The sequence below is a fragment of the Rhinopithecus roxellana genome, chromosome 5, assembly GCF_007565055.1.
Source record: "Rhinopithecus roxellana isolate Shanxi Qingling chromosome 5, ASM756505v1, whole genome shotgun sequence".
Taxonomy (NCBI): Eukaryota; Metazoa; Chordata; class Mammalia; order Primates; family Cercopithecidae; genus Rhinopithecus; species Rhinopithecus roxellana.
In genome coordinates, this window is record NC_044553.1 from 78,279,551 (window position 1) to 78,306,038 (window position 26,488).

General features: G+C 41.5%; 1 protein-coding gene across 2 annotated transcripts in view; it reads right to left on the reverse strand.

Moving 5' to 3' along the window:
- The window catches only part of EDC3 (enhancer of mRNA decapping 3), a 63,271-nt gene that overhangs the window by 32,080 nt on the left and 4,703 nt on the right, over nt 1-26,488 (reverse strand). Inside the window, exons 2-4 of one of the 2 annotated variants that reach the window (XM_030931239.1) lie at nt 12,208-12,289; nt 9,609-9,790; nt 6,420-6,739 (exon numbers count right to left, since the gene is read on the reverse strand). In XM_030931239.1, the coding sequence (XP_030787099.1) occupies nt 6,420-6,739; nt 9,609-9,772 (484 nt within the window). In that variant the 5' untranslated portion in view covers nt 9,773-9,790; nt 12,208-12,289. The remainder of the gene's footprint in view (nt 1-6,419; nt 6,740-9,608; nt 9,791-12,207; nt 12,290-26,488) is intronic. The other variant, XM_010375863.2, reaches the window with a different exon arrangement.

Consider the following 26,488-nt stretch of genomic DNA (forward strand, 5'->3'; position numbering starts at 1 on the left):
TCTCCCAAAGTGCTGGGATTAGAGGCATGAGCCACTGTGCCCGGCCTCAGCTACCTACTTTCATGTTCTACAGGCAAAAGAGCCTTAACTTAACTGTTGAATTTTTATTCAAATGCATGTTACCAATGACTATTCAAGTTCATAGACTAAGATTTCAGAGAGGGATGCCTTTCATCTGCCCCTCATGGTCACCATTTTTAGCTGTGACATGGGATTTGATAAATATGAATTATACCCATACACAGAGCTGCATCCTAAACAAGGCTTGGTTTCCCTCTGCTCCCTGGGACTGATGTTATATCTATTTGACAAACATTCTGAATGGTCACAGAAAAACTATTCTTTATATGATTCTTTAAACCCACTCCCACCCCAAGAGAAGAGATTAAAATCTGCTTGTGCTAAATTATCAATGTTGGATTACGTAACTATTACAAACCAACAAATTCCTCAACTCCTTATTGCAATCCTGAAAGAACACTTAAAAGCCAGAAATGATGACAGATTATATTTCCTTTCTTTTTTTTATTTCCTGAGACAGAGTTTTGCTTTGTTGCCCAGGCTGGAGGGCAGTGGCACGATCTCGGCTTACTGCAACCTCCACCTCCCAGGTTCAGGCAATTCTTATGCCTCAGCCTCCTGAGTAACTGGCATTACAGGCGCCCGCCACCAAGCCCAGCTGATTTTTTGTATTTTTGCAGAGACAGGGTTTCACCATGTTGCCCAGGCTAGTCTCAAACTCCTGAGCTCAGGCAACCTGCCCATCCCGGCCTCCCAAAGTGTTAAGATTATAGGTGTGAGCCACCACACCCGGCCGACAGATATTTATATAGCTTCATCAATCTACTAGTCTCAACGTCAATGTACATAAACTGGAGAAAATTCTAAGGCAGACCTTTCTACTTACAGGGCTCAATGAGTGGAAAAATAATTATAACTCTACCTTCTTTCAGAAACCTATTCTAAGCCATGTCTCATTACCAAATTCCCAGGCCGCAAACATTTTCCAAACTAATCTGGATTCTAAATAAGTTCCTTGAAAAATAGTAACATTTTACTGCCCTACAATCTCTTTACCTTACTTATGTACAGTTAACAATCTAGAAAAAGGAAACTGACAAAACAGCAAAAGCAGAATAACCAAAACCTGGAAGCCACCAAGATGCCCTGCAATAGGTGAATGGAACTGATACATCCACACAATGGAACATTATCCATCAATTAAAGAAATGAGCTATCAAGCCACAAAAAGACATGAATGAATCTTAAATGCATCTTGCTAAGTGAAAGAAGCCAGTCTGAAAGGGCAATATACTGTATCATTTTAATTATGCGATATTCTGGAAAATGCAAAACTGCAAAGATGGGATAATAAAAAGATTAGTAGTGGCCAGGGGGAAGTGGGGACAGCTGAACAGGTGAGGCACAAGAGATTGTTTAGGACAATGCACTATTCTGTTTAACACTGTAATGACAGATACATGATGCTGTATTTGTCAAAACCCACAGAGCTTTACAGCACAAAGAGTGAGCCTTAGTGTACGCAAATTTTAAAAAATCATTCAAGAGGTTAGGAGATCCCAGGATGGAATGCAGAATGTGACAAAACAAATTAACTGTATTATGAATATATGAAACAAGTCAATGAAGGAAATGGGAGACCTAAATAACTCTAGAAATGAATGGAGTCAGATGAAAGGCAAAAGAAACGGTACGTAAGTGCCATATTCTATTTGACAGTCTCCCACAGGAATGGGGATACGAGTTAATAATTCTGATACCACTATACATGTATACTGGAATTGAATAATTATGTAAAGAATGAATGACAATAGCAGACAGGTTTCTCACTGTTGGAGTGAGAAGTAACAGACAAGCAAAAGGAGAAGGCTAGAAGGATCCATGTGGTAATGGATTAAAGTTGGAGACATCAGTATGAACTAATTCTTAGTATAGTACAATATACATAGTTACATATAGAAATATTTAAATATATATACACTGGTTAAATATACACATATATATTTTCTTTTCTGTGAACTCTGCAGAGAAGTATATACACATATTTTCTTGCTGTCAGCTATAAGGGTGACACCCAGGAGCAATGAGCATACCTAGCGAAGAAGGAAGAAAGGAGAAGCGGGGAGGAGGGGCGGGAGGGAGGGGGAGAAAGGAGGAGGAAGAGGAGGAAGAGGAGGAGGAGGAGGAGAGCAGAAGCAGCAGCAGCAGCAGCAGCAGCAGCAGTAGTGGTAGTAACAAGCATCTTTCAGTGTCAGAAACTACCTAAGTACTAAAAACAAAAACAAAAACAAAAAAAAATTCTACTGGAGTATGTCAAAGGGACATGAGATCCAAGTGAAAGATTGGAGACTAGCCAAAACTGAAATAATTTGAGTAACAAAATAAAGTAATATTGAATTATAAGACAAAGTATAAAATAAATACCTGTGAGTACATGCTGATATAAATAAATGACTGAACACATAAACAAATGGGGGGAGAGGAATCTCTGGAATAAAAGAATTTCAAGTAATGTCTGAAGATGCTGTGTCCTCAAGGAGAGGGAACATAACTCCTCACTCCCTGGGTGTGGGCTGCACATAATGATTTCCTTCCAAAGAGTACGTATGTAACGGGGAAGAAAAAGAGTCACTTTACAGAGGAGAAACTAGATATATACTACTTTAGCCAGGTGATCAAGGTGAACATCAAAAGTTCTAAACCATAGTGACAATATATACACTTGACACAAAGTGATGAAAATGGTACTTTACCTCTGTTGTCTTCCACCCCCAAACATATAACCCCAGTCTAATAATGAGAAAAACATCAACTACCAAGTGAGGGACATTCCACAAAATACCTGACCAGTATTCATCAAAATGTCTAGGTCATCAAAAACAAGGAAGGTCTGAGAAACTGTAAGAGCCAAGCAGAGACATGACTACCAAATGTGATGTGATATACTGGACAGGATCCTGGAACAAGGGCATCAGATAAAAACTAAGGCAATCTGAATAAAATATGGACTTTGTTTAATGATAATGCATCAACACCGGTTCAATAATCATAACAAATGTACCATACCAATGTAAGATGTTAATAACAGGGAGAAAAATATGTAGGAAAAAATAATACAAATTGCTAATAAGGGTCACCTTCAAGTGCATGGAAGATTATAAACTGCCTATATGAACTTCTAACAAATCAACAATTTCTGGTAAAAGAAAAAAGATTTTCAGACTGGGCAACATAGTGAGACCTGGTCTCTACGAAAAATAAAAAAACTAGCCAGGCATGGTGGCACACACCTGTAGTCCCAGGTACTCAGGAGTATGAGGTGGGAGGATTGTTTGAGCCCAGGAGTTCAAGGTTGTAGTGAGCTGTGATTATATCACTGCATTCCAGCCTGAGTGTCAAGGCAAGACCCTAACAATAGAATATAGAATATAGAATATAGAATATAGAATATAGAATATAGAATAGAATAGAATAGAAATAGAAATAGGAATAGAATAGAAATAGAATAGAATAGAATAGAATAGAAATAGAATAGAATAGAATAGAAATAGAAATAGAATAGAATAGAATATAGAATAGAATAGAATAGAATAGAATAGAACAGAATAGAACAGAAGAATAGAATAGAATAGAATAGAATAGAATAGAATAGAATAGAATAGAATAGAATAGAACAGAACAGAACAGAACAGAACAGAACAGAACAGAATAGAATGCAAGCAAAATAGAGAAGGTTAAAGTCCAAATGGAAAGAATCATTTTCTATCCAAGCATTCTACAATTTTTCTAAGGATACAGAACTCACAAGTGAATTTCAGTCTCATATTTACAAACATCATCATTTCAGATTGTTGTTTCTTATGCACCAAAGGAAACTACCTTGAAACTGTACATTACATACATTAAAAATTTTTTTTTAGGCCAGGCATGGTGGCTCACACCTGTAATCCCAGCACTTTTGGAGGCTGAGGCAGGTGGACCACCTGAGGTCAGGAGTTCGAAATTAGCTTGGGCAACATGGCAAAACCCCATCTCTACTAAAAATACAAAAATTAGCCAGGGAGCCTGGTATGGTGGCTCACACCTGTAATCTCAGCACTTTGGGAGGCCAAGGTGGGCGGATCACCTGAGGTCGGGAGTTTGAGACCAGCCTGACCAACATGGAGCCCCATCTCTATTAAAAATACAAAATTAGCCAGACGTGGTGGCACATGCCTGTAATCCCAGCTACTCGGGAGGCTGAGGCAGGAGAATCATTTGAACCCAGGAGGCGGAGGTTGCAGCAAGCCACGATCACGCCATTGCACTCCAGCCTGAGCAACAAGAGCGAAACCCTGTCTCAAAAAAAAAAAATTAGCCAGGCATGGCAGCAAGTGCCTATAGTACCAGCTCCTAGTGAGGCTGAGGCAGGAGAATCACCTGAACACGGGAGGTGGAGGTTGCAGTGAGCTGAGATGACACCACTGCACTCCAGCCTGGGCAACAGAGTGATACTCCATCTCAAAAAAAAATGTTGGCCCTTGACACAGGTGTCACACCACAAGCTATTAACAGAATTCACCCAGCACACTAAAACCTTACTACAATGCCACCAGGACCACAGTGTGAGGAGCAACAATGGTAGCAAGAAGTATCTGGAATTTTATGTAATAAACTTTCCGAGTGGGGTCTAGAGAGACATTGCTCACTCTAAACTGTGCCTTTTAGAAGGTAATGCCATAGCATGACTCTAGCTTATAATTTTAAATGAGTTAACGAATACTCATTTAAAATTTCTTTTGGTTGTTCGTTTTGAGACAGAGTCTCACTCTGTCACCCAGGCTGAAGTGCAGTGGCATGATCTCGGCTAATCATAACCTCTGCCTCCCTGGCTCAAGCCATCCTTCCACCTCAGCCTCCTGAGTAGCTGGGACCACAGGTGCACGCCGCCATGCCCAGCTAATTTTTTTGTATTTTTTTTTGTAGAGATGGGTTTTTGCCATGTTGCTCAGGCTGGTCTCAAACTCCGGGGCTCAAGCGATCCGCCTGCCTCAGCCTCCTGAAGTGTTGGGATTACAGGTGTGAGCCACTGCACCCAGTCTCTCACTTAAAGTTTCTAATACATTCTGCTACCATCTCTGAGTGCAAAACCATCTAAGTAAAATGAGAATAGTTTGCCATTTGGAAGTAATTTTTTAAAACAACATTCATATTAATTTAAGGAGCATAACAGATTCCAGTGAATGTTATGATTCACTATTGTAACATTATTCTAGTAAATACGTTGGAGAAGAACAGTTTTAGTGAATTAACTATGGTTTTGGAAGGCAGCTATGCTCACATCATACCACTAACACAACTATGGTTTCATTTTATATTATTTATTTTATTTTTGAGACAGAGTCTTGCTCTATCGCCCAGGCTGGAGTGGCACAATCTCAGCTCACTGCAACCTCTGCCTCCTGGGTTCAAGGGATTCTCCTGCCTCAACCTCCAAAGTAGCTGGGATTATATGCATGTGCCTCCACGCACAGCTAATTTTTGTATTTTTAGCAGAGATGAGGTTTCACCATGTTGGCCAGGCTGGCCTCAAACGCCTGTCCTCAGGTGATCTGCCCGCCTCGGCCTCCCAAAATGCTAGGATTACAGGTGTGAGCCACCATGCCTGGCCACAGCTATGGTTTTATAATCAGCAAATGACATTTAATAACAGGTTAGTATCAAACAAAACTGGGCACCAACACAGACCAATGCACATTCTTCTTGATGTATCTGTAGGGACAAATACAGCAAATTAAAAATTGTCAGTCTGCTAGAAAATGAAAGATCACAGAGATGTTTGGATCAGTCCTCTTCTCTTTTCGGAAGATGAGTCTCAAATCACAGGAAGAGAAGTTACTCAAGAATCCTCTGGAACAGCCCAAGTGCAGGTTCAACTCAGACACTACTACCAGCATCAGTAACAGGATATAAGTTTTTTTTTCTTTTTTAGAGACAGAATCTCGCTATTTTGCCCAGACTAGCCTTGAACTCCTGGGCTCAAACAATCCTCCTGCCTCAACCTCTCAAGTACCTGGGACTACAGATGCATGCCACCACACCCAGTAGTTACTGGATTTAAAACATCACTGTTAGTCTCAGTAAACTCTGGGCAGACTTTTCCTGAAGGAAGTGGTAAGAGAGGGCAGGAAGCTCACAGGCATCCCTAACACCTTATTTCCTTTCCCTTAACATCTTGAGGAACTAGGCCTGGAGGAAGAGAACCATGTTGTATTTTTGCGAAGCTCAGCCAGCATCCATTTTATTGGAGTAATAAAGGATTTATTTAAAGAGCAGCAGTGCTTATAGCTTAGCAGTGCTTATAGCTTACAGCCCTGAAACACCAGATTGAGAAGAAATATCAACTTGACCCTACTTACAGGAGTTGTGCCGACGACGGAAACTTTTGGACTGACTCAAGGATTCCATGTGCCTGTCGACATAGCTCTTTGAACACTGTTGCTGCTGGGGGGAAACGGCAACATCTTGGCTCTTCACATCTGTCCTCTTAGGGATATTCTGAGGGGCACTGCTGGAAGGGGTTGGCTTCTTGACCAACTTGCCTGTGCCATTCTGACTGATGCCCACTTGGCAGCCAACACCAGAAGGGCCTAATTCTGTCTGATGAACGTCTCCAAAATGTTGGTTGTCTCCAGGTCCTGGTATCTCCAGAATTTTTAACTCCATAATGTCACCTGCCCTGAAATACACAAAAAAGCCAAGTCTCAAAATTATAATAGTGGTAAGAATGATGAAACTGAGATCATTAGCAAACAGCTACCCCTTTGCAGGGCTGCATTTTAATGAGTTATCAGAGGCTAGGAAAGGGGGCTGTGTGCTTAAGGACAGGGGTCAGCCACCAACTGTCCAAGTGACACAATGCTGGCCTTTAAAAAGAGGCTATTGATAACAACAAAACTATATTAATCTTACATTCCCACAATGTTTAATGGCTTTTTTTCATTCATTCACTCCCTTGCTCATTCAACAGGCATAAATATAAAATACTATATGGTAAGCCCTCCACTAGGAACTATTCTGATCTGGTATATAGAGATGAAAACCACTATGTGACCACAGGAACTCAGTCTGATCAGTGGAAAAGACAAGTACATATTCAATCAAAAGTGTTACATGGGCTAGGCACAATGGCTCATGCCTATAATCCCAGCACTCTGGAAGGCCGAGGCAGGCGAATCACTTGAGGCGTTTGAGACCAGCCTGGTCAACATGGCAAAACTCTGTCTCTACTAAAAATAGAAATGATTAGTTGGGTGTGATGGTGCACACCTGTTAGCTACCAGGAGGCTGAGGTATGAGAATCGTTTCACCCTGGGAGGCAAAGGTTGCAGTGAGCAGAGTGCACCACTGCACTTCAGCCTGGGCAACAAAGTGAGACTCTGTCTTAAAAATAAATAAATAAATAAATAAAATAAAATGTTTTTAAAGTGTTACATGTTATGGCAGGGGTGTGCATAGGAGACTAGAGAGCCTAAAAGCAAAATATTTAAGTTAGTCTGGTGGAGATGAATGTAATACTTAAGCTAAATCTGGCCAGGACAGGAGGAAGGAGCGGCTAAGCAAAGAACAGTAGGGAGAAAGGCATCTCAGGTAGGGACTCAGAGACTAAGGAAATGTAGAAAATATGGCCCACGTGAGAAATTGCAAATGTTATGGTGATACTAAACAGAAGGATGCTTGTGGAAGGCCATCAGGAAGTAAGGCTGCAGAGGTAACCAGGGACCACATCTTGATCACAATGGATTTTCCTGGTGGCTATAGGGAAGGAGAAGAAACAAGAGGCAGTGGTACCAGTTAGAAGACCAAGCAAGAAATAAGAGGGGATGAACCAAGCAAGTGGTAATTGCAAAGGGAAAAGGGAGAAGGGATCAAGAGACATTTCGAATCCATAGGATTTTGGCAACTAAGTGAACACGAGGATTAAAGAGAAAAAAGAGTTTATTATGACTCCTAAGTTTCTAACGTGGGGGAAAGGTGTTATTAATCATAAATAATGGGTATGCCCTTGGAAAAAGAAATCTACAGGAAAACATAACAAGATTAGCTCTGAAAATCTTGCATTTAAGATACCTTGTGGGATATCCAACGGAAATGACCAGCAGATGAGGTGTCTGTCTCATAATGGGCCTAAGTTAAAGATTTGAGGTCTCATTAATGTATAAGGTACACGAGATTGTCTAGAGAATAAAAGCTGAGAAAAGAACCAAAGATAGAATGCTGAGTAATTCAATCTTAACAGGTGAGAAGAAGAAAAGGAACATAAAAGTAAAGGAATGGAGGAATATGTGGAATACATGCAAAGAAAAACCAGAAGTGACAGGGAAACTAAAGGAAAATACTGTACTTTAAAAGTTAGGGAGCATTGGCTGGGCGCGGTGACTCATGCCTGTAATCCCAGCACCTTGGGAGGCCAAGGTGGGCGGATCACTTCAGGTCAGGAGTTCGAGACCAGCCTGGCTAACATGGTGAAACCCCATCTCTACTAAAAATACAAAAAATTAGCCGGGCGTGGTGGCAAGTGCCTGTAATCCTAGTTACTCTGGAGGCTGAGGTGGGAGAATTGCTGGAACCCGGGAGGCGGAGGTTGCAGTGAGTTGAGATCGTGCCACTGCACTCCAGCCTGGGAAACAGAGTAAGACTCTATCTCAAAAAAAAAAAAAAAAAAAAAAAAAAAAAAAAAGTTAGGGAGCACTGTATTTTTATTTATTTTTTTAGAGACAGGGTCTGTTCTATCACCCAGGCTGGAGTGCAGTGGTGCTATCATGGCTCACTGCAGCCTCCAACTCCTAGGCTCAAGTGATCTTCCTGTCTCAGCCTCAGGAGTAGCTGGGGTTACAGGCACATGCCACCACGCTCAGCTAAGCTTTTAAGTTTTTCTTTTGTAAAGATGAGGTCTCATTATGTTGACCAGCCAGTTTTGAAATCCTGGCCTCAAGTGATTCTCCTGCCTTGGCCTCCCAAAGTGCTGGAATTACAGGCTTAAGCCACTACAGCCATGAGGGAGCATTCAAATCAGATTGGGATTGAGATACTGTCAGTGAATTTGGCCATTAGGTTATTTGTAACCTTGGCAAAAGCTAATTCAGCAAGATGATAAAGTTAGAAAAAAAGATAATGGTAGGGTAAGGAGGGTCTAGAGAATGAAGCCACAAAACATAGAGAAAGCAGACTATTCGGCTCTGACAAGGATGATGGGTTCAAGGGAAGGGAAATGATACAATACCTAGTGGCAAATGCAAGGTCTAAGGGAGAAGGTTGTTTTTAATACACGGGAGGCCAAGGAATGAATATCAGAATGCAAAGAGGAAATAAACAGTATAGGCCAGGCATGGTGGTTCACACCTGAAATCCCAGCACTTTGGGAGGCCATCATGGGCAGATCACTTGAGGCCAGTAGTTCGAGACCAGCCTGGCCAACATGGTGAAACCCCATCTCTACTAAAAATACAAAAAGCGGCCATATGCCAAGAGAATACTAGCAATCAGACCTAGGTTCAAGCTCCACAGACCACCAGATTGGATTCAGAAGAGTCAGTCAGGACACTCACCTGAAGGTGACTTCTGGAACAAGACACTTCACTCCATTATGGAAAGGCCGGGTGAGAGAAATGGTCTGGCTGACCTGATCCACAGCTGACACTCTTCCCTGATAGACACCCAAGCTATCTCCACAATTGATGGACACAATACTTCCCAGCCAATCTGTAGCCATGTTTCAGATGTGAGACCACTGTGAAGAGAAAGAACTATTCAGTGTGCCTTGGTGAAAAGACAAACTTTTAATTAAATTCAGCAAATACATCAGGCTCTGTACCAAGTGTTGGTTAATAAAACATATTCTATCACATTGTTAACTAAGGTAATAAACCATGAAAAAATTTAAAAACTTTTTCAGGAGTATACATATTAATAAGTAATATTGTTTAATACATATAAAGATCTTATAATTGCTTTAAAGCACATACATTGGATAAAGATAATATTTATTACACATCAAATCACACAAACTATAATCTGTTTATATTGTGTTTTAATAAATCTGCTGCCAAAATGCTTTCAAAGAGAGTATGTTACTGAGAAATAATATACTAAAAAAACAAATACTGGTAATGCCACTCTTGCTGATAATAATAATAAATTCTGGGTAGTTGCCTTTTGTTCTGTTTTTTTTTTTGAAACGGAGTTTCACTCTTGTTGCCCAGGCTGGAGAGCAATGGCGCGATCTCGGCTCAACACAACCTCTGCCTCCCGGGTTCAAGCGATTCTCCTGCCTCAGCCTCCCAAGTAGCTGGGATCACAGGCATAGGTCACCACACCCGGCAAATTTTGTATTTTTATTTTTAGTAGAGACAGGGTTTCTCCATGTTGGTCAGGCTGGTCTAAAACTCCCGACCTCAGGTGATCTGCCTGAGTCGGCCTCCCAAAGTGCTGGGATTACAGGAGTGAGCCACTGCGTCTGGCTTTTTTTTTTTTTTTTTTTTTTTTTGACACAGAGTCTCACTCTGTTACCTAGCCTGGAGTGCAGTAGTGCCATCATAGCTCACTGCAGCCTCAACCTCCCAGGCCCAACCAATCAATCCTCCCACCTCAGCCTCCTGAGTAGCTGCGACTAGAGTCCTGTGCTACCAATCCCAGCTAATTTAAATTTTTTTGTAGAGACAAGGTCTTGCTACGTTGCCCAGGCTAGTCTCAAACTCCTGGCCTGAAGCAATCCCCCCACCTAGGCCTCCCAAAGTGCTGGAATTACAGACATGAACCACTGCGCTTGGCCTAAAAAAAATTTTTAAAGCCAATTGAAGGTACTACATAACACTAACCCTAACAACTACAGAATATATATCCTTTTCAAGTCTATACAGAATGTTCATGCATATATGTTGGGTGTTAAAGAAGTATGAATAAAGTTAAAAAGACTGAGATCACATAAAATATATCCTCTACCCACAATAGAATTAAATTTAAAATTGATAAAAATAGATATTTAGAATATTCCCAAATATCTGGAAATTAAGCAAGACATTTCCAAATAACCTATGGATAAAAGAAATCAAAAGGGCAGTCAGAAAATGGTTTGAACTCAATGATAATGAAAACACAATACCACCTTTTGTATGACGTGCTTAATATAGTGCGTAAAAGGGGGAATGTATAACTTTAAGTGATTATATTAGGAAAGAAAGGTCTAAAATCAATTATCTGAGATTCCATCTTAAGTATTAGTAAAAAAAAGAACAGATTAACCTGATGTTTCATAGAAAGGAAATCAAGAGCAGAAACCAGTGAAACAAGAAACAACTAAGAAAAATAAACCAAAAATTAGCTCTTTGAAAATATTAAACAAGTTGGTAAATGCCTAATAAAGAAAAAAGATAAAACATGTTATTAATATCAGAAATGAACAAAGAGATATCACAGACATTAAAAAATAACCTTACACCAGTAAATCTGACAACTAGACGAAATGGGGAAATTCTTAGACAAAAGTTATCAAAACTGATACAAGAAATAGAAAATCTGAGTAGCTGCATGTCTATTTTAAAAACTGAATTTATCAAGAGAATAAGACAAAACACAAACTAAGAGAAAATATTTGCAAAAGACATATTTGATAAAGGTCTGTTATCCATAACATACCAAGAATTCTTAAAACTCAACAATAGGCCGGGCGCGGTGGCTCAAGCCTGTAATCCCAGCACTTTGGGAGGCCGAGACGGGTGGATCACGAGGTCAGGAGATCGAGACCATCCTGGCTAACACGGTGAAACCCTGTCTCTACTAAAAAATACAAAAAAAAAAAACCCAGCCAGGCGAGGTGGCGGGCGCCTGTAGTCCCAGCTACTCAGGAGGCTGAGGCAGGAGAATGACGTGAACCCGGGAGGCGGAGCTTGCAGTGAGCTGAGATCCGGCCACTGCACTCCAGCCTGGGCGACAGAGCCAGACTCCGTCTCAAAAAAAAAAAAAAAAACAAAAAACAAAAAAACTCAACAATAAGAAAATGAACAACCTGATGAAAAAATGAGCAAGAGACCCGAAAGGATACTTCACTAAAGAAGACATGGACATGGCAGGCAAGCATATGAAAAGATGCTCTACATCACATCATTAGGGAATTAATGGAAATTAAAACAACGAGATGCTACTACACACCTGTCAGAATGGCCAAAATCCAAAACACTGACAACACCAAATGCTGATGAGGATGTGGAGCAACAAAAACCATCATTCATTGCTGACAGGAACGCAAAATGATGCAGCCAATGATGAGTATGCATTTTTTTCTTTTTTTTTTTCTTTTTTTTTTTATTTTGAGATGGAGTCTCACTCTGTTGCCCAGGCTAGAATGCAGTGGCACAATCCTGGCTCACTGCATCCTCCACCTCCCAGGTTCAAGCAGTTCTCCTGCCTCAGCCTCCTGAGTAGCTGGGATTACAGGAATGCACCACCATGCCTGGCTAATTTTTGTATTTTTAGTAGAGATGGGGTTTCACCATGTTGGTCAGGCTGGTCTCGAACTCCTGACCTCGTGATCCACCTGCCTCAGTCTCCCAAAGTGCTGGGATTACAGGCGTGAGCCACCGTGCCCAGCCTCTTTTATTTATTTATTTATTTATTTATTTAGAGACTGAGTCTCGCTCTACCGGCCAGGCTGGAGTGCAGTGGCACGATCTCAGCTCATTGCAGCCTCTGCCTCCCAGGTTCAAGCAATTCTCCTGCCTCAGCCTTCCAAGTAATTGGAACTACAGGCACGTGCCACCACACACCAAGCTAATTTTTTTTGTTTGTTTGTTTTCCAGTAGAGACGGAGTTTCACCATGTTGCCCAGGTTGGTCTCAAACTCCTGACCTCAAGTGATCCGCCTGCCTCGGCCTCCTAAGAGATGGGTTTACAGGCATGAGCCACTGCGCCTAGCCTGCATATGCATATTAGTAAGGTAGTTTCTCACAAAACTAAATATACCATCTGATTCAGCAATCACTCTCCTTGGTATTTACCCAGATGAACTGAAAATTTACGTCCACCATAAATCTGCACGTGGATGTTTACAGCAGCTCTGTTCAAAATTGCTCAAATTTGGAAGCAATCAAGACATCCTTCAGTAGGTGAATGGATGAATGAACTATGGCACATCCAGACAATGGAATACGATTCAGCACAAAAAAGAAATGAGCTATCAAGCCATGAAAAGACATGGAGGAAACTTAAGAGCACATTGCTAAGTGAAAGAAGCCAAAGTGAAAAGGATACATACATACTATGATTCCAGCTACAAGGTTTTCTGGAAAAGGCAAAACTATGGAGACAGTAAAGGAGCAGTGGACACCAGTGGCTGGTGGGCGGGGCGGGGGGGGTGGGAGGTGAATAGGCAGAACACAAGAGAATTTTTAGGGCAGTGAAACTATTCTGTTTGATGCTATAATGGTAGACACGTGTCACTTCAAAACCCACAGAATGTACAACACCAAGAGTGAACCCTAATGTTAACTATGGACTCTGGATGACAATGATGTGTCAGTGTAGATTCACCAATTGTAACGAATACAACTGTGGTAGTGTTGACAGCAGGGGGGCTTATAGGGTGACAACAGTGAGATATATGGGAACCTTATGTACTTTGGGCTCAATTTTTCCCTGAAACTAAAACTGCTCTAAAAAATAAAGTCTATTTAATAGAAAAAAACAAATTGATTATGTCACTTAAAACCTTGCTACAAAGAAAAATCCAGGCCTAGATGGCTTTACTGGCGGTTTTTCTTTTTAACCAAGTCTGAACTAGACAGTTTTACTAGTTAATTTTATCAAACATTTTAAGAAAAAAATAATGTCAATCTCATACAAACTTTTAGAAAACACAGGAGAATGAGGCTGGACACAATGGCTCATGCCTGTAATCCAAGCACTCTGGGAGACTGAGGCAGGTGGATCACTTGAGGTCAGCAGTTTGTGACCAGCCTGGCCAACATTGTGCAACCCGTCTCTACTAAAAATACAAAAACTAGCCAGGCGTGCTGGCACGCGCCTGTAATCCCAGCTACTCAGGAGGCTAAGGCAGGAGAATCACTTGAATCCAGGAGGCAGAGGTTGCAGTGACCCGAGATCACGCCACCGCACTGCAGCTTGGGTGACAGAGCAAGACTCCGTCTCAAAAAAAAAAAAAAAAGGCTGGGCACAGTGGCTCACACCTGTAATCCCAGCACTTTGGAAGACTCAGGACGGTAGATCACTTGAGTTCAGGAGTTCAAGACCAGCCTGGTCAACATGGTGAAACCCCATCACTACTAAAAATAACAACAACAAAAAAAATTAGCCAGGTGTGGTGGTACACACCTGTAATCCCAGCTACTCAAGAGGCAGAGGCAGGAGAATGGCTTGAACCCAGAAGGGGAGGTTGCAGTGAGCAAAGATCGCACCACTGCATTCTAGCCCAGGTGACAGAGCAAGACTCTGTCTCAAAAATAAAAATTAAAAAAAAGAAAGAAACATTTCCCAATTTGTTCAATGTAGCTAGCATAACTCTGAAGTGAAAGCCTCCCCACAAAGGCTTTATAAGAAAAAGATCAACATCCTGCACAAATATAGACCAAAAACCTTCAACAAGATATTAACAAATCAAATCCAGCAATAAATTTTAAAAGTCTAATATATCACGTATATCTAGGTCTCTACTCCTAGAATGCAAAATTGGTTTGGTATTTTAAAAACTGATCAATTTTAAATCATTTTAACAGAATGAGAAAATCATATAACTTTATCACATCAATAAATACAGAAATATTATCTTGATACCAAGATGTGACAACAATAGTACAAAAACAAAACTACAGAATACTATCCCCCATGAATGTAAACATAAAATTCCTTATTGAAATATCACCCAACAATTCAACAATAATGATCCAGGCTCAGTGGCTCACACCTGTAATCCCAACACTTTGGGAGGTCAAGGTGGAAGGATTGCTTGAGGCCAGGAGTTTGAAACCAGCCTGGGCAACATAGTGAGACCTTATTTCTACCAAAAAAAAAAAAACCAAAAAAACAAAAACAAAAAAAACCAACAGGTGTGGTGGTGCATATCAGTAATCTCAGCTACTTGGGAGGTTGAGGTGGGAGGGGAGCTTGGGTCCATGAGTCAGTGGATGGAGTGAGCTATGATCACACCACTGCACTCCAGCCTGGGCAACAAAGCAAGACACCATCTCTAAAAATAAAAATAAAAAACAAAACAATAAACATACAGAATTATACACCACACCCGGCCAGGTGCGGTGGCTCATGCCTGTAATCCCAGCACTTTGGGAGGCCAAGGCGGGAGGATACCGAGGTCAGGAGATCAAGACCATTCTAGCTAATATGGTGAAACCCCATCCCTACTAAAAATACAAAAAATTAGCCAAGCGTGGTAGCATGCACCTGTAGTCCCAGCTACTCTAGAGGCTGAGGCAGGAGAATGGTGTGAACCCAGGAGGCGGAACTTGCAGTGAGTCGCGATCACGCACTGCACTCCAGTCTGGGCGACAGAGCAAGACTCTGTCTCAAAAAAAAAAAAAAAAAAAAGAATGATATACCACACCTAGGTGGAGTTTATTCCAAGGATGCAATGCTGACTCAATATCAGAAAGTCAATCAATATAATCTACCATATCAACAGGCTAAATAAGAAAAACACATGTTCATAGCAACCAACACAGAAAATGCATCTGACAAAATTCAACACCCATTCATTCTTTTTAAAAAAGTCTCCCAGAAAAATGGGAATAGAGAGGAACTTCATTAATCTGGTAAAGGCATCTAAAAAGCGCCTACAGCTAACATTATATTAAATGGTGAAAGACTGAATGCTTTCCCTATAAGAACATGAACAAGGTAAGGATATCCACTTTCACTCAACACAGCCCTAGAAGTTCTTGCAAAAACGCAAGAAACAGATAAAAAAAAAAAAAAAAAAAAAAAAAAAAAAAAAAAAAAAAAGCCATACGGTTTGGAAAGGAACAAACAAAACTGTCCCCATTTGCAGATGACATAACTGTCTATGTAGAAATTCCCCATAATCTACAAAAAGTCTTAGAACAAATGAGTTCAGCAAGATTGTGGGATACAGGATAAACATACAAAAGCTAATCTTATTTCAGTATATTGGCAATGAACACATGGGCAATGAAATTTAAAATACAATACCATTTACAATTGCTCAAAAAATAAAGGACTAGGTGTAAATCTAAAAAAAAAAAGGGTACATGATTTGTATACTGAAAATATGCAACACTGAGGAAAAAATCAAAATGCTAAATATAACAGATATAACATGTTCATGGATTAAAAGACTCAACATAAAGTATGTAAATTCTCCCCAAATTGGTATAAAGGATCAATGCCATTCTTATCAAAATCCCAGCAAGATTTGTAGACATACACAAAGTTATTTTAAAATTCACATGGAAAGGCAAAGAAACTAAAATAGCTAAATCACTTGTTTTGTTTTGTTTTGTTTGCGACGGAGTCTCACTCTGTCACCCAGGCTGGAGTGCAGTGGCACAATCTTGGCTCAATGCAGCCTCCACCTCCCGGGTTCAAGCAATTTTCTGCTTCAGCCTGCCAAGTAGCTGGCATTACAGGCGCCCGCCACCACGCCCAGCTAGTTTTTGTATTTTTAGTAGAGAAGGGATTTCACCATCTTGGCCAGGCTGGTCTTGAACTCCTGACCTGTGATCCACCCACCTCAGCCTCCCAAAGTGCTGGGATTACAGGATTACCATGCCTGGGTGCTAAATCAATTTTTTCAAAGAAAGTGGGAACAATCAGTCCACCTGATTTCAAGACTTACACAATTATAATAATCAAGATTATGTAGTACTGGCAGAGGGACAGACATGTAAATCAATAAAATAGAAGGCAGAACCCAGAAACAGACTCACAAAAATATGCCCAACTGATTTTTGACAAAGTGCAAAAACAATTCAATGCAGACAGCGTAGTTTTTACAACAATAGCGCTGGAGCAAATGGAAATCCATCAGCAAAAAAATGAACCTCAAACTAAGTTTCACACTTTGTACAAAAATTTACTCAAAATGGATCATGAACTTAAATGTAAAACATCAAACTCTAAAACTTTTATAAAAAACATAACAGAAACCCTCAAGATCTAGGGCTAGGCAAAGAGTTCTTAGACTTGACACCAAAAGCACAATGCATAAAAAGGAAAGCTGATCAACTAGACATCTTGAAAATTAAAAATTTTTATTCCACAAAAGACAGGTTACAGACTGGGAGAAAATACTTGTAAAGCACCTATCTGACAATGACAAAAGAGTAGTATCTAGGATATATATACCTTTCAAAATGGCTAAAATATAGTGATAACACCAAGTGCTAGTAAGAATGTGGAAAAAATGGATCACTCGTACATTGCTAGTCCAAATATTGAATAGTACAGCCACTCTGGAAAACATCCTGGCAGATTATTAAAAAACTAAACATGTAATAATCAGCCAGGTATGGTGGCACACACCTGTAATCCCAGCTACTTGAGGGACTAAGGCATGAGAATCGCTTGAACCTGGGAGGTGGAAGTTGCAGTGAGCCGTGATCGCACCACTGCACTCTAGCCTGAGCAAGACTGTCTCAAAAACAAAACAAAGGCCGGGCACGGTGGCTCAAGCCTGTAATCCCAGCACTTTGGGAGGCCGAGACGGGCGGATCACGAGGTCAGGAGATCGAGACCATCCTGGCTAACACGGTGAAACCCCGTCTCTACTAAAAATACAAAAACTAGCCGGGCGAGGTGGCGGGCGCCTGTAGTCCCAGCTACTCAGGAGGCTGAGGCAGGAGAATGGCGTAAACCCGGGAGGCGGAGCTTGCAGTGAGCTGAGATCTGGCCACTGCACTCCAGTCCGGGCGACAGAGCGAGACTCCGCCTCAAAAAAAAAAAAAAAAACAACAACAAAACAAAACAAAACAAAACAAAAAAACCCAAGGCTGGGTGCGGTGGCTCACGCCTGTAATCTCAGCACTTTGGGAGGCCAAGACGGGTGGATCACAAGGTCAGGAGATCGAGACAATCCTGGCTAACATGGTGAAACTCCGTCTCTACTAAAAATACAAAAAAATTAGCTGGGCATGGTAGCGGGTGCCTGTAGTCCCAGCTACTCGAGGCTGAGGCAGGACAATGGCATGAACCCAGGAAGCGGAGCTTGCAGTGAGCCAAGATGGCGCCACTGCACTCCAGCCCGGGTGACAAAGACTCCGTCTCAAAAACAAAAACAAAAACAAAAACAAAAACCCAAAAACCTAAACATGCAACTACAACATGACCCAGCAATTGCACTCCTGGTCATTTATCCCAGAGAAAGGAAGACCTAGGTTCACACAAAAACCTGTACACAGGCTGGGCATGGTGGCTCATGCCTGTAATCCCAGTATTTTGGGAGTCTGAGGCAGGCGGATCACCCGAGGCCGGGAGTTTGATACCACCCTGACCAACATGGAGAAACCCCGTCTCTACTAAAAACACAAAATCAGCTGGGCATGGTGCCGCATGCCTGTAATCCCAGCTACTTGGGAGGCTGAGGCAGGAGAATCGCTTGAACCCAGGAGGCAGAGGTTGTGGTGAGCTGAGATCGCACCATTGCACTCCATTCTGGGCAACAAGAGCGAAACTGTCTCAAAAACTTAAAAAAAAAAAAAAAAAAAAAAAAAAAAAAAAATACCCTGTACACAAGTGTTCCAGATCACATTTACTCAAAAAAGCTACAGACTGGAAACAACCCAGATGACCTCAATGGGTGAATAAACAAACAGTGGTACATCCATACCACGGGGCAAAAAGTAAAAATGCCAACCCCAAAAGGTTGTGTTCTGTATGATTCCATTTGTGTAACATTCTTGAAATCACAAAGCTATAGAAATGGAGAACAGGGCTGGGCATGGTGGCTGATGCCTGTAATCCCAGCACTTTGGGAGGCTGAGGAGGGTGGATCACCTGAGGTCACGAGTTCAAAACCAACCTGGCCAACATGGCGAAGCCCCATCTCTACCAAAAATACAAAAATTAGCCAGGCGTGGTGGCGAGCGCCTATAGTCCCAGCTACTCGGGAGGCTGAGGCAGGAGAATCACTTGAACCTGGGAGGCGGAAATCGCAGTGAGGTCATGACAATGTACTCCAGCCTGGGCAACAGAGTGGCAACATGAGGGACTCTTGTAGTAATGGAACTATTTTACATTTTGACCATATCAATGTCAGTATCCTAGTAGTGATACTGTATTCTAGTTTTGCAAGATGTTACCAACAGGGAAAACTGGGTAGGGCATAAGGAATCTCTCTGTATTATTTCTTACAATGGCATGTGAATCTACAACTATCTCAGAAGTTTAATTTAAAAAAAATCAATGCCTTCCATCACATTAACAAAATAAGTGATGAAATCATGTATAATCATATCAATAAATGCAGAAAGATAATTGGACAAAATTTAACAATCATTTACTATATTTAAAAAGGGGCAGGAAAGCTGGCATCTATGAAACAATTACAGCTAACATCATACTTAAAGGTGAAATAGGCCAGGCATGGTGGCTCACACTTGTAATCTCAGCACTTTCAGAGGCTGAGGCAGGAAGATCACTGAGCTCAGGAGTTTATGTTTATATCTAAATGTCTTGGCTCTTTGTGAAAATGGTTCTAAAAAATACAGTATTCTTATGCATACTCTATGCAAAATCCTATATAAGATATGAAACCTAACACTTCCCCATTCACACAAGGAAGTCAGGAAATAGCTAGCAGATAAATATAAATACACATGTTAAGCACAAAGTGAAACACTGGGTCAATGTTTTTACATTAAAAAAAAAAAACCAGCACTTGAAGCTGTTTCAAATACTAATTTCAGACATAAAGGGGCAAAAAAGGATATAAAGCACCCCTCTGGTAAAAGAGTATATCCCGACTGAGTGTGGTGGCTCACGTTTGTAATTCCAGCAGTTTGGGATGACGGGGCAGGTGGATCACACGAGGTCACCAGTTCGAGACCAGCCTGACCAACATGATGAAACCCCATATCTACTAAAAATACAAAATTGGCTGGGCGCAGTGGCTCACACCTGTAATCCCAGCACTTTGGAGGGCTGAGGCGGGCAGATCACAAGGTCAGGAGTTCGAGACCAGCCTGACCAAAGAGGTGAAACCCTGTCTCTACTAAAAATACAAAAATTAGCCAACTGTGGTGGCATGTGCCTGTAATCCCAGCTACTCAGGAGGCTGAAGCAGGAGAATTGCTTGAACCCGGGAGGCGGAGGATGCAGTGAGCTGAGATCGTGCCATTGCACTCCAGCCTGGGCAACAAGAACGAGACTCAGTCTCAAAAAAAAAAAAAGTTAGCTGGGCATGGTGGCGCATTCCTGTAATCCCAGCTACTTGGGAGGCTGAGGCAGGGGAATCACTTGAAATTGGGAGGCAAAGGTTGCAGTGAGCTGAGATCACGCCACTGCACTCCAGCCTGGGCAACAAGAATGAGAATCCACCTCAAAAAAAATTAAATAGGCCAGGCGCAGTGGCTCATGCCTATAATCCCAGCACTTTCGGAGGCCGAGGTGGGTGGATCACCTGAGGTGAGGAATTCGAGACCAGCCTGGCCAACATGGTGAAACCCCATTTCTACTAAAAATACAAAAATTAGCTGGGTGTGGTGGTAGGTGCCTGTAATCCCAGCTACTCGGGAGGCTGACGTGGGAAAACCGCTTGAACCCAAGAGGTGGAGGACACAGTATTCAAAATTGCGCCACTGCACTCCAGCCTGGGTAACAAGAGCAAGACTTTGTCTCAAAATAAATAAATAAATGAAGGGAAAAGGGCAAAAAAGCATATAAAGCACTCCTCTGGGCCAGCTGCAGTGGCTCATGCCTATAATTCCAGCGCTTTCAGAGGCCGAGGTGGGTGGATCACGAGGTCAGGAGTTTGAGACCAGCCTGGCTGACATGGTGAAACCTCATCTCTACTAAAAATACAAAAATTAGCCAGTCATGGTGGCGTGCACCTGTAATCCCAGCTACTCGGGAAGCTGAGGCAGGAGAACCGCTTGAATCCAATAGGTGGAGGCTGCAGTGAGCTGAGACCACACCACTGCACTCCAGCCAGGGCTACAGAGCAAGACTCCGTCTAGAAAAAAATAAAAAATAAATAAAAATAAAGCACTCCTGGCTGGGCGTGGTAGCTCACAGTTTTAATTCCAGGAGTTGGGGAAGCCAAGGCAGGAGGATCACCTGAGTCCAGGAGTTCAAGACCAGCCTGGGCAACACAGCAAGACCCTGTCTCAAAAACAAACAAAAAAAAAGTATGCCCCTTCAGAAACACGAAGTCTGAAAGAGTCCAGCTCTAGGGATTAATCAAACTCTAGATAGTTCTCTAGTGATCTAACCGAGCAAATATCATAAAACTATGCAGACAGAACCAAAGATTAAAAGAACAATAAATTAGCAGGCTCATCCAAGGCTTTTGTTGTTGTTGTTACATTTTATTATATAATGAGACGGAGCCTTGCTCTGTCACCCAGGCTGGAGTGCAGTGGCACAATCTTGGTTCACTGCAACTTCCGCCTCCCAGGTTCAAGCGATTCTCTTGTCTCAGCCTCCTGAGTAGCTGGGACTATAGGCGCCCGCCATGACGCCCAGGTAATTTTTGTATTTTTAGTAGAGATGGGGTTTTGCCACGTTGGCCAGACTGGTCTCGGACCCCTGACCTCAGGTGATCTGTTCACCTCAGCCTCCGTGCTGGGATTACAGGCATGAGCCACCGTGCCTGGCCCTTGGGTAAATTTTCAATGCAACACAATTTCAACAATAATGATGATGGTAAAAAGGCACAAAATACACATATTTTAGACTTTTTTCCCTTCCTGATCAACCTTTGTCTAATGTCACAAAACTATGAGTTTCCTTTCCTATCATTTATAATCCATCATAATTCTACTCAGATGATTATATAGATGCAGAATAAAAAGCACCAGAAATTAACCAGATATGAAAAGGCTTTTACTTCTTTATTTAACATATATCTTTAAGACACTCATGTTGTACATTCAAGTTTATATTATGGTAATAGTAACTGAATAGAATTTTTAATACTTAGAAAATGTGGATACTCATTCATAAGTGTTCTTCTATGTAGTCAATATTAATAGAAACTTTTAAAAATGTAACCACTGAAAGCGTAACAAACTGCCCTTTCCTCAGAAACTTCCCTCAGTAAAATACATTAATGCATTATTCAAAACTCCTCAAACAGGTTTATTCTATAAAGAAAATTATGTTATTTACAGAAAACAGTAAATCTAAAACAAGTACAGTACCCATCAACTGTGTTCCTAATCAGACTAGGGAAGGGGCTCCATCAATTATAGAGCTAACACCTCCATGTCATAAGATGTACAGGAGATATAGGAGCTACAAGGAACCAATCTTGTTTTTTATTTTCTACTTTTCTATCAAGGTATAACATATACAGTAAGTCAGTCTATATATTTTAAGTGTACACCTCCATGAAATTTTACATATCAATTCACCCATGTGACCACCACTCAAAACAAGACAGACAATTTCCAACACCTCAAAAGGCTCCATTGTGTCCTCCTACAGGTAGTTATTATTCTGATATCTATCATGAAAGATTATTTGAAGCCGGGCACGGTGGCTCAAGCCTGTAATCCCAGCACTTTGGGAGGCCGAGATGGGCGGATCACGAGGTCAGGAGATCGAGACCATTCTGGCTAACCCAGTGAAACCCCGTCTCTACTAAAAAATACAAAAAAAAAAACTAGCCGGGCGAGGTGGCGGGCGCCTGTAGTCCCAGCTACTGGGGAGGCTGAGGCAGGAGAATGGCGTTAACCCGGGAGACAGAGCTTGCAGTGAGCCAAGATCCAGCCACTGCACTCCAGCCTGGGTGGCAGAGCAAGACTCCTGTCTCAAAAAAAAAAAAAAAAAAAAAAAAAAAAAAAAAAAAAAAAAAAAAAAAAAAAAAAAAAAGAAAGATTATTTGAGCCTAATTTTGAGCTTCATACAAACAGAATCATAAAGGTTCTCTTTTAGAGTGTTTGTCTTCTTTTGCTCAAAAGTACATCTGTGAGGGTAGGCACAGTGGCTCACACCTGTAATCCCAGCACTTTGGGAGGCCAGGCAGGGTGGTTCACTTGAGGTCAAGAGTTCAAGACCAATCTAGCCAACATGGCAAAACCCTGTCTCTACTAAAAATACAAAAAATTAGCTAGGCGTGGTGACACATGCCTGTAATCCCAGCTACTTAGGAGGCAGAGGCACAAGAATCGCTTGAACTGGGGAGGCGGAGGTTGCAGTGAGCCAAGATCCTGCTACCGCACTCCAGTATGGGTGACAGAGTGAGACATCTCAAAAAAAAAAAAAAAAAAAAAGTACCTTTGTGAGATTCATCCCCATTGTTGCATGTATCAGAAGTGCATTATTTTTCATAGCTGTGCTGCTTTCTGTAAGTATGCCTCAATGTATTTATCCATTCTACTGCTGATACACAGTTGGGTTATTTCTAGTTCTGACTTATTACGAATAATATTCTTATACTGCATACAGTATATTTTTGCGATGGATAAATGCATCCATTTCTACTGGGCATATAACACAGGAAGTCATATTATACTTATGACTTTATTAGGAACTGCCAAACAGTTTTCCAAAGTGGTTGTACCATTTTATATTACATCTACATTTACACAACCCTCTATACGTCAGTTCCTTTTGCTCATCTTGCCAAAACTTGGTACTATGGTTCTCTTTAACTTATTCTGGTGGGGTGCAATGGTTTTGATATTTTCTTAAACATACTTCTTATGTACTCTTGCTTCATTGATACTGTTTTTCTCCCAATAAATTATTCCTAAAATTGTAATGACTACTGAATTCAGAAATGTTATGATTTACTATTCAGTCAAGAACTTGCTATCAAAGTTCATTTAGTCTTATTTGTCTTCCTTCTGCCTCCATTTCTTTTTTTTTTTTTTTTTTTTTTTTTGAGACGGAGTCTCGCTCTGCCGCCCAGGCTGGAGTGCAGTGGCCAGATCTCAGCTCACTGCAAACTCCGCCTCCCGGGTTTACGCCATTCTCCTGCCTCAGCCTCCCAAGTAGCTGGGACTACAGGCGCCCACCACCTCGCCCGGCTAGTTTTTTGTATTTTTTTAGTAGAGACGGGGTTTCACCGTGTTAGCCAGGATGGTCTCGATCTCCTGACCTCGTGATCCGCCCGTCTCGGCCTCCCAAAGTGCTGGGATTACAGGCTTGAGCCACCGCGCCCGGCCCTGCCTCCATTTCTTAAACATCTCCAGGTAAGAACACTTTAATTCATTTATCATTTTGTCCTTATACAAATAAACAAGTTGCCAATTACAAATCTAGCTACTTTGGAATATCCTTCATCTCATTAATACATTGCTACTTCTTGTGTAAGTTTGCTGACAGGATGTTACATACAATAAAAAAAATACATCTTCCCTGTAAAGCCTATTCGTGACAATAAATCCTTCAAACAATTCCACTTCTAAAAAGAATTCTTCTGTGTAGTATTCAACAATGTTAAATATTTCAAAAAAAAATGCAATGTTGGTGCAGCTAGCTAACCAACACTTACTTTGCCACCTTGTTATTAAAATCTATTGTAACAATCTGTGTAGCTAGGAAGGGAGCCACAAATGTCACATAATCAGGATTTTCCATATTACTTTTAATCATGGGATTATTTTGCTCAAATGCTGAACTATCAGGATTTCCAGACTACTGAATGCCAGATAAGTAATGGGAGTTTATCATTACTCTGATAAGCCTTTGGATAACAAAGTCAGGTAGTGCTAAACACTCTTCCATCTATTATATTACTGAGGCAGCTGCCCAAATGATCCATAAATTACAAATAAACAAGTTGCCAATTACAAATCTAGCTACTTCATCTCTGTGCCACATCAGACAACTCACAGCATTCAGATCCAACGAACAACCCTTGGCCTGCTAAAAACAATTATAATTAACAGCCGTGGATGAGTGAGTGAGACTTATAGATTTCTGAAAAACTAGGAATTGTTCCACACAACAGGAAAGGTGTTTGTTGAATCAAAATCTTGGGAATGGCAGAGATCTTAAAAGAAAATATGCAACCAAGCATGATGGCTCAGGCCCTACATCCCAGCACTTTGGGAGGCTGAGGCAAGAGGATCACTTGAGGCCAGGAGTGTCAGAGCAGCCTGGGCAACATAGCAAGACTGTTTCCACCCCCATCCCCACCTCGCCTCAGAAAAAGAAATCCAGCACAATCCTAGTACTAAACCCATATCTTCCATAAAAGGCAGCATGGTGAAAAGAGAATAAAATTCTGAAATCATGTTGGGTGTGGTGGCTCACGCCTCAGGTGGTTGCAATCCTAGCACTTTGGGAGGCCAAGGAGGGCTGACCGTTTGAGCCTAGGAGTTCAAAGCCAGCCTGGGCAACATGGCAAAACCCTGTCTCTAGAAAAAAATACAAAAAATTAGTCAGAAGTGGTGGGAGGCAGAGGTTGCAGTGAGCCAAGATTGCACCACTGCACTCCAGCCTGGATGGCAGAGCAAGACCCTGTCTCAACAAAAAAAAAAAAAAAAAAAAGGGAAAGAAAGAAAAAGAAAAAAGTGAAATCAGACATCACAGACCCTGGTTCACTTTTTTTTTTTTTTTTTTGAGACTGTCGCCCAGGCTCGAGTGCAGTGGCGCGATCCTGGCTCACTGCAACCTCTGCCTCCCAGGTTCAAGCAATTCTCCTGCCTCAGCCTCCCGAGTAGCTGGGACTACAGGCGCCCACCACCATGCCCGGCTAATTTTTTGTATTTTTAATAGAGATGGGGTTTCACCATGTTAGCCAGGATGGTCTCGATCTCCTGACCTCGTGATCCGCCCGCCTCAGCCTCCCAAAGTGTTGGGATTATAGGCGTGAGCCACCGCACCCTGGCCGCCCCGGTTCACTTCTGTACTTCCTTACTAACCAGCACTATGACCTGGGCAAATTACCTACTCTGAGTCTCAACTGCATCATCTGTAGGGAATTATGCCAATTATACCCCTATCTCATAGAACCACTATATGAATTATTTTAAGATTAAGATACCATATGGATTATTTTAAGATTAAATGAGATAATCCATATAGTGTCTACCACATAAAAAAAATTAGTTCAAATGTCTCCTTTTGCCAGAAAGAATACCGCTCACATAGGAAACTTAAGTTACGGCCCTGGAAAATTATACTGTGAGGGCCACCTCACTTCTCACCCAAACAAAATGACAAAAATACATGAATTCCCTCTACAACATCTTGGAAATCAAGTCCTGGTCTTTAAACTGGAATACACATATCCCTAGGGGGTACATAAAGATATGCAAGCAAGGGAATCGATTTC